The 18,401-nt window shown below is 36.4% G+C and overlaps 1 protein-coding gene across 1 annotated transcript in view; it reads right to left on the minus strand.

The window, feature by feature from the left end:
* The window catches only part of LOC142354952 (uncharacterized), a gene marked incomplete at both ends in the record, with an annotated part of 28,444 nt that extends 10,194 nt beyond the window's left edge, over positions 1–18,250 (minus strand). The window contains 2 exons of the mRNA XM_075407286.1: positions 11,980–12,234; positions 17,944–18,250. Of these exons, the coding sequence (XP_075263401.1) occupies positions 11,980–12,234; positions 17,944–18,250 (562 nt within the window). The remainder of the gene's footprint in view (positions 1–11,979; positions 12,235–17,943) is intronic.
* Between the last annotated feature and the right edge of the window lie 151 nt (positions 18,251–18,401).

Genomic DNA, 18,401 nt, shown 5'->3' on the forward strand with positions numbered 1-18,401 from the left:
TGGAAAGATAGTCCATGTTCTTTGTTTACTATACTAAAGTGTTTGATTAATTTTCCCAGTAAAGTAATTGTATTAGGGGGGGGGGAGAGGGGTGAAAAAACGATCTGAATTATCTCTCCCGTATAAGAGAACGAGGGAATTTTACTTTTATTAGATTCGTATTTACTAGGTATTTTGCGTGTTATGCCAAGTTCTATTCGGCTAACTAATGCGAGAGAAGTGATTTTTGTGCATAAGAAGAGTGGTTTATGTATATATGAAGAATGCTTCGCCTGTGAAGACGAAATTTTTGATTGTGGTATAAATACTCTATAATCTTTCATCGGTTGTCTTCGAAGACGAGTGTCTTTTGTATTGTAGTTTTCCGAGTTATTTTTGGTTTTTTCAGACAATTTACAAGGTGGCAGGGGGGAGGTTCATTATGGGATGATATGTCTGGGTTTTCGAGACTAAATGAGGCAAATTTTGACTTAGTGATATTCGCTTTTTTGGGATGAAGTCGTAACAAAGAATTGTCCGAAAAATATTTCTCCATTTGTTATTGAACGAAGAGTTCTTTCGGACAATATGGTACAATATTACTTCTATGACGAGTTATTTGTTTACCAGAGAAATCTTCTAATTTATAGGTAACCAGTGTGGGGGTATCAATTATTTTATAAGGTCCAATTTTTTGTGGTGGGATCTTTTTTGATATTCCGATTTGTGTGGCTTTATTTACAATTAAAACATAACTGTTGATTTTAAGTGGTTGCGCCGTTCCGGAACGGCGATTGATAAACGTGCGTAAAAGTTTATTCTGATTTAAATAATTGTGAACTTAATTATAAAGTTCTGACTGTATCTTTTCCCGGTTGAGAAGCCATTCTGCAAAGGTTCTTTTCTGTAATTTCTTAGTTTGAGGATGATGACAGAGTTGGTCAGTGTGTGTATGTTTGGGAAAAAAATACAGAGTGAATTTGTTGAAAGTTTACAATTTCCAAAGCTATCTGTAGTGGAAAAAAGGTTAAACATTGTTGGTTTTTTGGGTTTTTGACAAAATACAATTGAATATGGTGATAAATTCATATTGGTTCTAACTTGTGAATTGAAAGCGAAAAGAAATGATTTTACTTTTTGTGACCATGTGTCGTATTGTGAGTCTAAATCTGTGCAAAGAAATGTTTTAGTTGACGATTACTGTTCTCAACAAGTCCATTTGACCATGGTGCGTATGGCGTTCGTGGTTTAATCTGTACATTATAAGTACGACAAAAATGTGTGTATTCTCTGTTAAAGTATTCGTTTCCGTTATCTGTTACCAAAATATCGGGTATTCCGAGTTTAACAATCCAGTGATCAAATAACACAGTGAGTGCATTTGCTGCATCATTTTTTGGTGAAGGGTGAAGGCGTCTACAATAACATAGACATCAGAATTTTCATCCAAAAACGGAGAGATTAGGCCTTTTGTGTCCGTTGATATACGGTGATTAAAGTACGGTGAAACTTCTGGAAATGGCTGTTGTGGAGGTTTGACATGGATTTGCTCGTTTGGCAATTCAGGCAAACTTGTGTAAGTTTTGCTATCCATATTTTAAAGTTGGGGAAATGATAATTTTCTGTTATTGTAGCATGTTATTGTTCTGTTATTGTAGTGGTTTCTTGTATGTAATAAAAGTGATGATTTATTTCGTTTACGCTTAGGTCTTGGAAACGTCGATAGTAATGTAATAATCCTTTGTTTGCTCGGATAGTTGGTGTAGGGACGGGGGATGGTTTTTATATTTTTTTTCCAAATGAGCAATTGTCATATAACCGTGTCTTGTTGTTGTGCGTCGCATAGAAGTGTATCATTCATTTCTGTTTGTTCGGTGTAGAAGTAATTATTATGTAGTTTTAGTTATAGTTATAGTTTTAGTATTTATAATTATAATATAGTTATAGTTATAATGTAGTTATAGTGTAGAAGTAGCTGGAGATTTAGGTATGAGATCATCCAGTGGTGGAAGTTGAAATGTTATAGTTTTTATTAACTCTGCATAATTTACTTTTTGAGTAGATTGTGTAAATGGTTCTGTTTCATTTGTATTTAAAGTGACATCCGCGTGTTGTACAACAGGATAAGTTTCTAACAATGAGTGGTTTTGTTTAAATTGTTGTTTTTTGTTTTGTTGTAATTGTTCTTAAATTTGTAAATTTGTGCCTTGTTTTTAAATACGTGATACGAAACAGGAAAATAAAGATCATTTTCGAGTTGTACTTTAAAATAATTTTCCTTGAGTTGTAAGTAAATTGGAAAGTGTGGTGATTCTACAATAATGCTTGTAATTTTTGTGTTAATATACTCTTTTGATACAGCGTAAGGACACTGTATAGGTTGAGTATTTTGGTTATGTGGGATTTCAACTGTTCTAAGACGGTGTTTGTCTTGTGTTGTTGTCGTTAGTGAGCGATTTAATAAATCTGGAAGTGAAAGGTTTTTCTCTTCCGTCCAAACTATGCGTAAGTTTTGAAACTTCATCAGAATTAATTGAAATTTTTATACTCTGTGATTTGGTTTGTTCTTTTGTGTGAACAAAAAATAGAATTGGTTTGTTGTCAGTGTATAGAATAATAGGATGTTGTGACCTTTGAATAAGAAATTCGTATTCTGAAAGTGTAGAAATTATTGCAGAACATAACGAAGAGTGGTTGAGAGTCGAAGTTCAGTGGCGGAAAATAAACGAGAGTTTGCTGAGACTACTTCCTTTTTTCCAATTTGATATTTTGGAGAAGTGCAGCTCCATGCCATAGTTAGAGGCATCACATAGAATATAAAAAGGTTTTTCTGAGTTATGAGTTGTGAAAGGGAGAGTTCTATCTGTATGTTTTTTTTAAATCTGTCAAATGTTTGTTGGAGTTCAGGAGTACATTTCAAATCTGTGGTATCTCGGAGTTGGAGATAGAAAGGTCTTAAAAAATCTTGTAAATTATAGATATATTTTGAGGTAAAATTGAAAAACCCACGTGATTTGATTTCTTTTTTTGTGTTTGTTGTAATTTTAAATACCCATCATTTTTAGATTTTAGTGGGTGTATGTGATTGTTTTGAATTTGGTGTCCTAAAAATTTAACTGAATCTAAGAAAAAGAAATATTTATCTGCGGTGAACGGCTCTGAGGTTTTCATCTTTAAGAGTTTTGTGATATTGATCGAGTGTTACATTGTGTCTGTTGTAGTGTCCTGTATGAAAACATCATCAAGATATGTGATTATTTTATTTTTGCAAGTCAGTTGTTTAAAAATACTACTCATAAAAGATGGAAAAGCTGCAGGGCCAATTGAAATTCCATAGAAAAATCGTTTAAAGCAGTATTGTTGTTTGTCCTGCTATGACCAAGTTTGTGAGTCTTTTTGACGGTTTGTCTACCGGCATCTTGTTCTAAGCGTTGTTCATATCAGCTATAGAAAAATGTGGTGCTTTAATTCGTGTGAGTATTATTTGGATTGGATCTATGGGCCAGCTGCATTTTGTTTCATCAATCATTGTATTTAGTTGGCAAGCATCAAAAACAATTTTTAGTGTTTCTCCATTTTTGAGGAAAATTACTGGATTAATAAAAGTGTTTCCTTTAGTGAGTGAATCTGTGTTCTCAGGTGCTACGATAGCAAAATGTGTTAAAATATCGAGTAAGTGTTATACTCGATCTTGCAATTGGAGAGGAATGCGTGTTGCTCTTTGTTTCTTAAATACGGCTGTTGCTTTTAAAGGTAGATTTAGTTTTACTTTAATTTTAGCTAAAAATAGACATCGAATTCAGACGTAGTGTAACATTGTTTAAATTGTGTGAGAAGTTGTGCTAGTTTTTCAAACTTTGGTTGTGTTGATTTTGTGTGTTTGAAATTGAACATTGTGAGAAACCCTCTATCGGATTCTGTAAATTTTGAGACGTCAAATGGTATATGAAACCGTTTTGGTTGTGATTTTTTTTCACCTTCTTATTGTTTAGTGAGGTTTAGAGTGTTTTAAGTGTTTCTGATGTGCCGTGTGTAAAGTATTTTGAGATGTAGGCATCCATGAATTCTGTGAGTTCATTAATGCGATATATATTTTTTAAATCATTGAGTGAAATATCTTGTTGTGCATATCCAATTAGTCCTTTTACAAGTGTTAGTGGATGGTTTAAAGGGTTTTGTATTATTTTTTGGATAAATGATTGGTAAGGGTATTCAGGAAAGGATTATTAATGTCCATTTTAGAGAAGAACATGTTTGTACGGTGTGGTATAATTGAGAAGTCAAATGCAGAGAGAAAAGTGCCGTTTGCATATTTGTGTTAGCGCTCAAATGCGGTTAAAGAATAAGTTATATTTCTGTGATGGAAAAGTTGGAAATAGAGTGATTGATCACCAATAACAGGAAATAACCGTGAATAGTATGGAGGTGATTTTTTGAGGAGTCAAAATTTTAGTGATTTCAATTCGTGATGGTGTTTGATCTGTAGTGTATGAGATGAACATTTAATCGAGTTGAGATATTATTCTGAGAAAATTGTTCCGAGTATATTGAATTTTGTGTTTGATACGTGAAAACTGAGTATGAAAGAAGTTTCCGAAGAATTCTATTTTCTATTACATCAGGATAGAGGGTAAGCTTGATTGTGCCATTCGATTGTAGTTTAGAGTTATTTGCTGCTGAGAGAACAAATGTTGATGCTTTGAGTTGTAATTTGTGGTATTCTTTAGTTGCATCCCAAGTATCATTATTTAGTACGTTCATCGTGGCGCCTGAATTTTAAAAAATCATTTTCTAGGAGTGGTGGGGGGGGAAACCGTGAGAATGGTCTTCGCGAACGATTTCCATCTCTATTAGAATAAGGTGATTGTGGTCCAGAGTTATTTGAATATGCGTTGTTTGTGTTATAATTAGGTTTTTTTGATAATCAGAGGTTCTTGGGTATTGTGAACCGTTTCTATTCGGTGATTCAAAAGTACTATTGCCGTAATAAGGTTTAGAGTTTATGTGTGAGGATTTATTTGGACTTCGGTGTCTTGAGTTATCACGTCGTTCTCTACTATTGCTTCTAGCGCGATAAGAAAATGGTAGTGGTTTACCAGTCCAATTGTTTGATGTGACTTGTTTGTTTGGAAGGTTTTAGTTACCTTTCATTGCTTGATTAAAGGTTTGTTTCTGAAAACTGGGTTTCTAAAGTGCTTTTGTATACCTTTGTCAGGACAAGTGGAAATGCTGTGTCCTTATCGTGATCGTTTTTTACAGAAGTTTTGGAAGAATGGCATCCCTTTGAAATTTGGATCTTTTGAGTATTTGTAAGGTACTACGTTGATCCCTTGTGTAATATCTTGTTCCATCATATGTATATCATCTACTGTGAGATGATCAACATCTAGAGAAAGGTCATTTATTTATTTATGAAGAAAGGGTGGAAATTGTGCTAAGCTAATTTCTATCTATGTGTGTTCTTGTGATGTCTTCTTGATGTATTTTTTCAACTAATTGTGCGAATGAAGGTTGTGGTTCCAATGCAGTTGATTTGTGGTTTGCAATTTCTTTAGAGCTATTCGAGCTAATTGTGGATCAATTGTTTTGACAAATGCGTCATTCATTTGCGCATTACGCATATCCGGAGTGTTATTAACATATGCTTTTCGCGTCATTTGTTCAGTTATAAGTGCTAGTGTTTTTATTCACCAGAAGCACGTGGTATGCTTTCTAATAAAAGTTTCGCTGGTGTTTGCGATTGTTGATTATCGAATGTTTTTTGAAATTCACGGCAAAACGCTTGCCAGTTCTTTTTTATTTCAAGTGGTAAATTTGATGTTCCGGCCCTATGAGGGCCGTTTGTATCATTGCCTGCAGTCATTACCATATTTGCTGTGATAGCATTTAAAAAATCTTCTGTTGTATAAGTAGGATCGGTACCATCAAACGGTCTTTGAGACTGTTGCATATGCACTGAGCCTCCTAAAAAAAGATTCATCATTTGTGCATTTCGGCGAACTACCGGTGACGGTGTTTGTGTAGACGGCTCCTGTAAACAATGAGTTGGGGCGTTTGTTGGTTGCTGATTATTCTGTGAGTTATTTTGTCTAACTAAATTCACTAATTGTTGTGGAGTTACTTGAAAATTTTGGTTATTTGTTAGTGTTGGTTGGGAATAATGAATTATTTAGTATAATAGGTTCAGCGTTAAAATGTACAAAATTTTGTCTTTGTACACGTGGTAAGGGTGTGTTTATATTTGGCAACGTGGATAAAGTTGAATTTAAAGGATCTGAATTTTGTGTTAATTCAGTCGAATTCACAGGCTGTCTGTATTGTTGATTCTGATAGATATTTGTGTCATTAGTGGTATCAATAGTGGCATTATTGTAATTATTGTTGTGGTGATTAGCTTGGCCCTTATCTTCAAGTTCAATTAGTGTGTTGACTGTGTGTGATGAAAAAAAGTGTGCCATCATCTAAGCATGTATATTTAAAATCTGTTCCTGCCGTTTCCTTAATACAAGTGTCTGTAAGTTGTGTCCAAATTTTCATAGATTATAGTATCCATATTTTCTATTGATGATGCTTCCCGAGCGGTATATGTGTTTTCTGGAAGGTTTGTACATGTAAATGGTTGATTTTTTGCATTGTAGTTTTTAATTTCAATGTTATTATGGTTAATGGATAATTTTTGTATAATTTCCGACGGTACATCTGTGATGTTCACAAAAATTTGTTGGAACCAGTTTGGATCATAAATGTAGTGTAGTGTTTCCGGTAGTCTAGGTATTAACTATGGGTATGCCTCATCCATTAGTTTTGTAGCTGGAAAAATGTGTCTTACGAGACTTTTCCAAAATCTGTGTATGTACCAAGATAGACGTGTAAAACAATCGAGAATCTCTTCTTCCTGTAAGTCTGCGTCTTTAGAGAACTTATGTATGTTTAAGGAAGATGTGTAAAAACTTCTATTGCTTTTCGAGCGATTTTGTGTACGCTCTCTTTTCGCGATTGTTGAGCGGCAGCATCAATTGTGGAAGCGAGACTTTTAAGAAATTCAGAAGAAGATTTTCGAAATACATCCGTTCTATCCAAGGGTTGTATCTCCGACCATACTCCGTTAAGGATTTCAAATAGTGTGTTTGATATTGAATTGAATAAGGTGTCATATATAAGAGAGATATATGTGTCTGTGAGGGGATCACAAGCAAAAAGCATCGAACCTTTGAGAGTTGAGCTCCATAAGTTTCAATTAGATAAGAGGGAAAAGCAGTACGTGAAACTTGCGATGCTTTATCTGGTAAATAAAGGAGAGGCTGTTGCTCTGCTGCAAAATAGTGATATTTGAGTTGTTTTGCTAAGTTAAGAAATAAACTTAATTCATCTTGGTGTTGATAATGTTTAACTTCAAAGGGTAAAATGTCACGTTGAAGACGCTTGTTCTGTTGTGTAAGAACAACTAAGCTAATTGTAGTTCTTCAGAGTGTGTGTTTGTATAAGAGGAAATTTGAACAGTGTAGTGGTTCATTTTTCCAGTTTGTATTTTATTTTTGTTGGGGTTGTATTCCCCTTTTTTCTAAGTTTTAAATGGAGAAAAACTAACAGATTAAAAAAAATATTTCTAAGTATCTATCTCAAGAGAGAGTTGTGTGTTTTGTTTGAGTTCTTTTTACGGTTAGATTTTGTTAATTCACTGCTCACACCAGTTACGGTAGACCCAAGGTGAGCTCCGTTTACAGCCTTAATGTATAAAGAGCTAGGGCTACTTAATTCTGCGCGTGAAGTAGGCTTACCTATATCTTTCAGACTAACTGACTTGGTAAATCACTGAAGGTATACTTCAATTATAACGATGTATAAAAAGGTTAACACCGGAGTCAGAGGTATACAAATCGTGCAACTACTCTAATAGACTGGAAATAGTCAGTGGAGTTCTCTCTCTATAAAAGAGAATAATGACTTCTCAGTCTCTGATTGGATGGAGGTGTACATCCAGCATTTCTACTGCTAAAATATCATCATGAATAGGAAAACTGGAAAAATCAACAAAATTGATAGTTTTTGTAACAAAATTAAATCACTCATTTAGCTGCCAATATTTCTTTTGTCGGAATATTATCCTTTGTTTACTCAGCCACAATTTCAGGCAATATAAAATTAATTAGATTAACAATCATCTTTGGCCCAGAAAATGGATTCCTACATGTGCAAGAGCATTTTTGTGTAGCAAATTTTCAACTTGCCATAGTCGTAGGTTTTTAACAGCGATATAAAATGAACTAGTGCTCTGTTGTTTTGTAAAGATGTGAAATCAGGACCCAATGCTTTAGATAATAAGCAAGCATGTATTGTGTGCTTGTGTGTGTGTGTGTGTGTGTGTGTGTGTGTGTGTGCTTGTGTGTGTGTGTGTGTGTGTTCATGCAAATAAAATCCATTTGCACAAACCTGATCAATATTATATGCAAGATGCTTGTCAAATTTTTGTTAAAGCAATTTTCATAGCAACTGAAGGCCAGAAAATGAACAATAAAACAAATATTGTCAGGCACGTAGAGGAAAATTCATTTCTGTCTTTTAAGAAAATGTAAAAAAATTCCTTATTCTTAAGTTTTTGTGTATCTTCAAACGTTCCGGCAATTTCTGTCTATCGAGACAGACATTGAAACATAACAATTGAAGTGGCTTTGGATGCAGTCACTTTTACTTTTACAAATTTAAAAAAAATGGGCTCCGAGTTTTTGGTTTTCTGGACAAAGTGCGAAGCATTTTTTGGGGGTTTTTGCATTGTCTTTTTAATGATTTTTTATGAACTTACTTTTCGTTTTCGCTGTGGGACAACACATCCGTTTCGAAATTTCTATAAAATATGATGAAGATCTTGAGCATTGAACAGGCAGAGATGAGTTTGTTCCTGCATGAGTAATCATAATCTTATTCCGATTTTTTAAAAAAAATTCTGTAATGTAAAATGAACTTTGTAAAGTCAACTTCCAATTTGTTAATATCCTTTTTTGTTTGTATTTTTTCTGAAGTAGTGGTCTGGTTAAAATCTACATCAATATTTTTAAAAATTCTCAGGTAATTTTTGGTCGTTACCTCTGAATCTCTGCTCAAGACAGAAAATTTATCATATTGTGAGATATTGACAGTATCTAAGTGAGGAATGGATATCGTTCGTTCTAATCTGTCAGAAAATCTGAACAGTTGCGTCAGACAAAGTGCTATTCAGCAATTTTTTTTAGGACACTCAAACATCGTTTTCCGGGACAGCTGTACTTTAATTCATATTTCAAGCTTTGCTACTTTTCATTTGTGGCAAAATTAATTTTTAAGGTTGCCAACTTTTTGACGAAAAGCCTGCAAATTCATTCGAAAAACACAAAGCACAGTTTGAAAGTTTATATGGTTTTTATCAGTTCTTTTTTATGCTCTTTCAAATTTTTGTCAATGTCAATGATTTATCTGCTTAGTTGTCAAATATTGTATACTGTCATGTTAATTTGCAGTAGATTCTTTATCTTTTATCCAGGCTCACGTGAAAAATTTTCTTCCTCTTTAAACTTGAGCATTTAATCAATTTAATTAATTTTTCTTTCTTCGGAACAAGATTTTTTTTCACAGCATCTTGTTGCGAGGAAACCAGTTTTTTTTCTGGTCAAGAGAAACCACTGAAATCTCAAAATAGGTATATTGCGGGAATGAAGAATGAATACATAGTCAAAAATTTATCAAATAAAGACATCTTCTAAATGTATTTTTTGCCACTCTTCTCGTGATCTTTCTGAAATCTGTATTATCTTGACAAATTTTTTTTCTGATAAAAAAGATAAGATTGATGCAATATCATTTGCTCTTAAAAACGCATGGTAAAGACTTACATGATTTATGTTCCATATAATATATAAATATATAGAGTACTATCTGTGTAGCAACCATGTTAGTATTTCTGAAATAACTGCGTTGATCTGCAAAAGATTATCCGATAATATAGGCTTCTTCTTCGAGAAACAACACAAAAAAGAAGCAATCATAAGACGTCAGCTTTTTTATTTTGATTTAGAAAAGAATTTATTGTAATTGGCTCATCATTTTGGAGATATAGATAAAAAAAAATTCTGAAAAGCTAGGTTGTATAGGTTTTGTGATAGAATCAACTGAGGTAGGTGAATACAATCATTTTTTTTACCGATTTGTATTCAACCAAGAATGATTAGGAAAAAAAACGTAGAAACCGGACTGGGTGCTTATAAAAAAGTATAAGTGTGTTGCCTGATATGTGTTGATATGTACTTTGAAACAACATCATGCAGTCAATGAAAAAACTGAAAAAAAACTGAACAGAAATGGTAAAAATTCCTGATGGTAAGAAATGGCAAGAATTTTTTCTAACCACTACTTTTTCCGTTGGTACTGAATAATGGAGAAATTAATTTAATGCTGCTGGAAGTACTAACTGCATAAGTAAACGCTGCATACGTCGAATGGGCCAAATGTTAAACTGAAAAATACGAAATTCCTTTTTATACAAAATGAGCAGAACACTAAACCGATTAGAGAAGCACACCGGGTTTGCAGAACCGATTGAACAAAAATCGATATGACAAAAATTGATGTGGAAACTAATCGCCGATATTTTAAAAGAAAAAAAGAGACTGTTCATGGCAACTCGTATGCGACAGCCAAAAAAGCAGAAACGTTCGGACAACGTTAGAGAGATTGTTATTGGGGTCAAAGCCCGTCCGCGCAAGCTGCGAATACACTAAGTCAACAAACAACGACAGCAATACTGCTATCTTTTGGGAATTCCCACAAGATGAAGTATCTTGTAGGAAACTGCCAATGAAAAATTTATCTTTGACAAATCTGACGAACAAATGTTTTTCTCAAAGGAATCCTTCAAAAATTAGATTATTTTGTAGAAACATAACAAAAAATAGTTATGTGAAAAAGTTCTGGCACAAATTTCTGTAAGAAAAAGTAAGGTTCTTTCAAGACACTTTCAAGAAATTGATCTCTCCTCGACCAGAGTAATGAAACTTAGTTTGTTTTACAGCTGGTGCTTTACTGCCCAGGCTGAGGTCCCAGACGGAAGCAAGTATGTCCAGACCGTCCCAGACGGAAAGTACCTATGTCCAGACCGTCCCAGACGGAAGTTGCCTATGTCCAGACTTTCGTGCGTCCACCAGACTTTCGTGCGTTCACCAGACTTTCGTGCGTTCATGTCCAGACTTTCGTGCGTTCACCAGACTTTCGTGCGTTCATGTCCAGACTTTGGTGCGTTCACCAGACTTTCGTGCGTTCAACCGATTTTTGTGAGTTCATGTCCAAACTTTCGTGCGTTCGACAGACTTTCGTGCGTTCATGTTCAGACTTTCGTGCGTTTTTTGATGTTTCCGGACTATGTAATTTGGAACGCACGACGCCCCCCTCGTGCGTTCATCTTCGGTCTGGACATACTTGCTTCCGTCTGGGACCTCAACCTGGGTGCATTATATCGGACGCGCATTGCGCATGGGTCACTGATGCCCAATAAATCTAAAAGTTTTTTCAGCGCATTCCTTACAAACAAAATGTGCTGACACCTCAAAGATCCAAGCACTATTAATTTTATGAACAGTTACACTCATTTGGTGCTTTTAAGTCTGAATCATAAGCAACTTTTTTGATATATAATCGTCTTTTCACGATTTTGAACAAACTTGAACGAGCTCAAGTCTAGATTACTCAATAAGTATATAGGTATATTCATAAGGACTTTTGAACCAGCACATGACTGCACTAAAGCTTTGACGAAGCCAGAGTCTGGATGAAAAATAGATTGGGTCTGATAGTTATTTCATAAGCGAAGAGGCGAGAAGATGAGTATTTTCATATGTGATTTAGAACGAGAACTTCATCCAGGGCGCATCCGGCCCATTTGTGCGGGTTCAAAATGGCCAAACCAGCATGCTGGTTGAAAGCACCTCGACCGTCCTTGACCGGCTTATTAATTTGGATGAGCTGAAAGTTTCTTACAGAGTTCAGAAGAGTGTGGTTGCTGAGGATAGAGCGATTCGGTTAAGACTTCAGACTTTTCAGAAGCTTTCCCAAAGTTGAAACGGACAGCCCAAATGTCAAACTGGCGACCATATTCCAGAGGCTGAATTCGTATGTTGTTTGTATCTGGATTTGAAGGGAATTCTTGAATTCCAGAAAACACCGGCATGTGAGTAGGATGCACGTAAACTGTGATATTGTCTTGGATAAGTCCAATTGAAGTCCAGGAGAGTTCTAAAGGCATCTATAGTTAGACTGGGTTTTATGGCTTCTAAAGAAGGTCACTAGGAGGAGGGGGGTTATGCAAACACGGTGTCGCATCCTAGTGTAAAATTTACAAAAAAAATTGAAATGTTTCGTGGTTATATTTAGCTTGGTTTAAGCTTTTTGATTAACCATAGAATTAAATATAGTTTTTTGCAATATGTTTTTCATCTCGTTATAAGGTCATCAGAAGTTTATATATTTTTTAATTTTTAATTTCGGAGAAAGAAAAATGAAACCTCAAAATAAAAATAGAAATTCATTGAAAAAATTTAAAAGAAAAATAACAGTCCAAGCATCACTAAAAATGAAGAAAATGGTAAATGAAAAAACGAAAGACAAAAATTTGTAACGCTTTAACAGAGTTTCAGCGAAATGCGCATCTACAGAGGGCAGATTGTTTCATTGAACGTCGAACAAGTAGAGAGGAATTTTCAAGAGTTTGGACCTTTTACTTCGAGCGAAATCTATAAAGTTATTGACAATCTAGACAACAACAAAGCACCAGGGCCGGGATACATCAATGCTTGGGCATTGAAAACCGGAAAAAAGCTATTGGAACACAATTTCAGGTTATATTCAACAATTGCATTCCAATCAAAAAAGTGAAATGATGATAAACAATTCGCTACGGAGTTGCTTGGGAGATTAGAGTTTTTGGAGCAAGCAATTGGTGAATTTCCTAATATTGCATCGGGAGTCTAATTTTGGTCCGCGTCCAGTGCGAGCCGTTCGCTTGTACTTGAGGTGCGTGAAACGTTCAAATTAAGAAAAACGGTTTTATCAGAAAATGATGAGACGGACTCTCCCCGTTCCGTCGCGTGGTTGAAGAGGGTATTTTGACACTCGTAAACAAATCTGACTCATTGACGTTCATTTCTGAAGGGTTAAGGAAATCAACCGACTTCCAGGTAGCGAGTAACAAAAAATAGTTCTGTTTCTGGTTTCCTTACTTCTGTTTTCCGAAAACAGACGCCGATTCGTGAAGGCCTGCAACGTGAGAATCTCCTCAAAATCCGTGGAACGGAGTTTCCTGATTTTTTGGTCACTTCTGCTGGATGCTTGTGAGCTGTTCTTTTTGAGAGTTAGAGGGAGAGGCGTACATCGGAAGGTGGTGATGTAACGTTGGTTGTGATGTACCAACTGCCTGCGGTGCCCGCGTTTTTTGGATGCTTTCTGTGGCCTTGTGCTGAATGTTTTACCGATAGCTGACCGGATAACGTGATTCTCGCGTTCTGATGGAGGCACTTGTGGCTTCTAGTGCGTCTTTCTGGGACAGCGTAATTTTGTGACTCTCAATTACTTTGGATATATTTAATATGGACTTCCTTTGGATTTACTAAGTGAATTCTTTTCTCCGATGTTATGAAAACATGTTTCTGCCTACAAGCGGTTGGTGACCGTCTGGTACGACCGGGAATTTTCCAGAGGTTACTCTCAACCCCGTTGATGCGATCGGGCAATGAAGTGAACGTAAACATGTGAAAGTTTGATTTGCAAAAATTATGAGATTCTTGTGGTGGTCTGCTCCATTGTCGGTTTCCATTGAAAAACTAGTGACTCGTTAATTATTGAAGAAGGGCTTCCAAGAACTTTTGCTTTTACGTTCCAAAACCTGATGCCTACGTATAATAGTTTGGATAGGAAGCTTACTATAGGCTTGATGCATAAAACAGATTGAACAATCATTAATGCATTCTTTGTTTTACTTTTACGCTATAATCGTCACATATTCTTATTTTGAAGGGCTAATATCTTCGCGGTAGTTTACTATGGTAGCGTCAACCCTATAGTTGGGATCCTACGTAAAAAAATGTTTAAAATTGTAGACTTTGCGATTGGATGGATGAGCTTATTCGGTTCACTCACTATGAGAACACATTTTCTGAGCCCAAAAATTTTACATTTTACAGGGCTCCTCAGTGACTTTCTATTTCCCCTAATAGGTCTCACTGGATGTCCGTGCTATTGCCAAGACAATGCTTGCAGTCAAGAGTCGACTACGTGAGAAAAATTTTACTATTAATGAGAAAAAATCAAACTCAAAACCTATCGATAGCGTTGGTTTTTTGGGAAAAGCACCAGATCCCAAACCAGTTGAAAAAATAAAAAAATTCAAAAGCACCAAGTACCAAAAAATTCGAATCGTTTGTTGCGCTAGCAAATTTTTACGAAAAAATGATTTCTGATTTTGCAACAAAAATGCTAAATCCTTAAGAAAGCCTTTGAAAACATAAAAAATGAATTATGTGCTAACCCACTTGTACAGCCATATAGTTTAGAAAAAGAAGAAACAATTGCTAATGCCGCCCCTGAAAAAGCCATTGGCGGGATTTGTTTGCAAGAAAGACATCCAGTTATATAAGTATCGAGAAAGCTGACTCCAGTGGAGAAAAACTACTCAAACATGGAACGGGAAGCAGTGGCAATTGTAATTGTGGTCACAAGATTGAAGCAAATCCTTCATCGAAAAAACACCTTACCAGACAGACGGATCACAAATCAGTCAAATTTCTCTTTGCACCAGACGAGGAGATCCCGAAGAAAGCATCAGCTAGAATCACAAGATGAGCAATAGCTCTAATGGCCTTCGACTTTGAATTGAAGTACATACCAAGGGAGCAGATACCCCAAGCAGATGCTTTGAGCAGAATGGATTTTGATAAAGGCATCATCTACTTCGCGCAGAGTGATTTGGTGATCCAAGCAAAAGTCAAAGCGGAACCTGGAACAATCAGACTCTTCCGGGACATTATAAAAACCAATCAAAAGGCAATTGGAAACAATGTTTAGAAGCGGAGAAAGGATTCAATTAACAGAAAAACGTACTGACTATACACAAAGGAATCATCTTCAGAGGTTTTGTTTCTTTTCTTTCCACCCAAAATACGACACTTGATTTTGACAAAAGCTCATGAGACACATCCTGGAAAGAATGCAACTGAGGCATCATTCAAAATCATAGCAATTTGGCTGGGCATTGCCCAAGACGTTCAACATTTTGATAGTAAATGTAAGAGTTATCAAATGAACCTGCCTAGCCTGGGAAAAACAGTGTGTACGTGGCCAAAAGCCGACGTTTGAGAACAGCTCCTCATGGACTGGGGTTATGTTAAGGACCAAGGCAAAATCTTAGTAATTGCTGACGATTGTTCTGGCTTTCCCCGTGGAAAATAGAACATCAGAAGCCTTAAAATATAGCTTAGTCAAATCTTTGAAAGAATCGGAATGCCAAAAGCCTCAGTATCTGATCATGGTCCTGAGTTTGTAGGTGGTAATCCTAAAAAATTTTGCGAATCACGGGGATTTGAGAAAACGGAATCATCAGTCTATCATCCAAGAGCTGATGGACTAACCGATAGAGCAGTTCAGACAATGAAGCAGCAAATTCAAGCGCGGAGTCTCAATCTTAATGTCTCATTTAGAGCATTCCTGCAAAGGGCACTGATGACACTTCGCAACAATTTAAAGACGAGGAACAAAACTCCAGGTGAACTCCGGTCGAGACGCAGAGTGAGGCTAACAGCAATAGTAGATTTTGGCTTGTGCGAACCCATTCTATTCAATGCGAATGAAAAGACAAAGACAGTTGGGGCTACCTTTGTCATAAGAAAGGGCTTGAAGACCTCTTTCATACAACCTGAAACCTCAAGTCGGACTCCTCTAGTTAGTGACAACCCAATTACAAGATTAGAGGAAGACAATGTGGAAGCTGAACAACCAGTGGAGGAGACCATAGCTCAATCAGAACCACAACTTCAGAAAACAGATGTGGGACCTTCGCATCAAGATGGAGCTTCTGCAGCCACATAGGCTGCAGAGCATCAACAACCTGAATCATCAGAGACTTCGCAAAATTCAACAAGAAATAGAAAACAACCCGACAGATTTGGAGAACCTACACCCACAAATTTGTTTAAAAAAGGAAGGAGGATGTGATATTTTCAGAAAAACATCAAGAAACTTAGAAGTTTTCTTTATAAAAGTTCAAAGTTTCAAAGAACGAAAGAAGAACTTACCCGACAAATTTTGTTGCTATGTTGATAAGTAATGACCACATACCTAAACTCGATTCTAATATTGTATTAGGCGCCATCAATATCTTAATGACCTATCAATCAGATGTCTGAAGGAAATTCTCCCACACACAGAAACCTGATTCTATCATACACTGGCCCCCAACTAATGAACTCGATTGTTTCTAGCCCATATATGACTCTCGTGAAATGTTGATGAACGTAGAAAGTCACCTCCGGGATCCGAAACTAAAATCTTTTCAGATGTCAATCAAGTAATATTTTTTTAGGTAATCTAAATATTCTCTGTATATTTTAGCATAGATTACTAATATTAATACGAGCTATGTTTTGTATATTTTCAGTTCCAACTTACTGAACTCTTTGATCCGTGTTATCGACAACGACACCTATCAAATATGAAAGTATCTCTGATCATTTTGTTTTCTAGGTTATTGAGTTTGCAGTTTTCCCCGATTTCTATGATGAATACAAAAAATTGTTCATTTGTCTGGTATTTCCCTCCTACTCCTCCGCATTGTGAACGGATCAAACGTTTTCATCCAAAGTATTTGTTGAGTACGCTCCAAATTGTCCATTTTTCGTTTCAAAGACTTTGATATTCGCTCGGTACTATTGACGTCTTTGACCCTATTTACCAGTGCTAAATAAATATTAAAGTGAACACGCTTTTGATCTCTCAGTCAGTTTCAAGGTCTTACCTCTACGCAGTAGACCCAGTTTCATCGCACTGCAACACTAATTAGCCATTTCATCATGAACTGCATGTCCCAGTTGAAATTTTACCCAAAAAAAACGTAAGAAATGATAGTTTTTGATCGGTATTTTTAGGGAAAAACGTTCGAAGCCCTTATGTTTTTTTGTTCGCCTTGAACGGTTTTGAACATGTTTCTGCTCCTCCTTTAGGGTTCAGTAGACAGCGTTAGATCTACAATTAGATCTTAGGAAAATGGGTTGTGTTGGAGGATTTTTTCTTTCTGAGTGGGTCGGTCCTAACAAGATTGTCACGTGCTATTAGATAGTTACTCACCGGCTGATCACAACGCACTCACTTGTACCATTTCTTTCTCTCCTTGGATCTTTTCGGCTTGCGCCCCCCCCCCCCCCACCCAGCTTAGTGGCTGCATATTATTTGCAACCCCCAGACGCACGCGCCATATTTTTACATAATGATTTACCGTGAAATGACACTTACCTGTGCTCTTAAGGGGGTAGGCATAACGTACTGGTACTTGTGGAGGGGGGGGGGGGCAAACGGAAATGATCCCTCTTATTTTGGCAGTTCTTTCGCAATTGCTTACATTTACTTCATATCATATTTAATTCCTATATTTAATGTTCCATCCAAATATGACACTACATGACATTATGGTCAGGATTTATTTGGTCGCGACTTCCAGGCTATTGCAAACTATGTGTTATATGAATCTGATCTGACCCCCCCCCCGTTTAATGAGCATATAAATTACCCCCCCCCCCCCCCCCGACAATTATATTGTAATTGGAGTGCATGAAAAACACTGTGGTGGGGGGGGGGGGGGTGGGGGGATGGAGCAGAATAGATCCATTTCTATATAGCAGATGAGGTCGCTAAAAAGGCATGCACGTCTTGAGAGACAGACTAATACCTTTGAATACGTACCAAGAAAGTCCTGGCCGTAATGAACGGTTGATAGGCGGAGGTTCGAGACCGTTTCGGGTCGAGAACACTGCATGATCTCCATTTCCTTACTGTCAACCTGCCAAGTTTCACAGCAGAGAGAGCGGGAATATACAAACAAGCGGTAACACATTCCTTCAATGGTTAGTGGCACTTTATGTTCCCATTTGCCCCCCGAAATATCCGCTGAGTAAAGGTAGCTGTCGCGATTATTGTTAAATATCTCGAAACTTGAAATCTGACCTTCTTGATACCATTCGTAATGCAGGCAGGTTTCCATGTTATCCATCTAAAAACAGCCAAACGCCTTGTTATTTTTATTTTAATGCCCGATAAAAATGAACCTCCCCGTGTCGAATTTTTGCCCCTAAAAAGATGTAAGATTCAGGGGTTAATTGGGGAACTCTTCGCCAATTGTCCTCAAAACTCTTACATCATTT

Source organism: Convolutriloba macropyga, unplaced genomic scaffold (genome assembly GCF_964194025.1).
Source record: "Convolutriloba macropyga unplaced genomic scaffold, txConMacr16.3 SCAFFOLD_2775, whole genome shotgun sequence".
NCBI classification, from domain to species: domain Eukaryota; kingdom Metazoa; phylum Xenacoelomorpha; order Acoela; family Convolutidae; genus Convolutriloba; species Convolutriloba macropyga.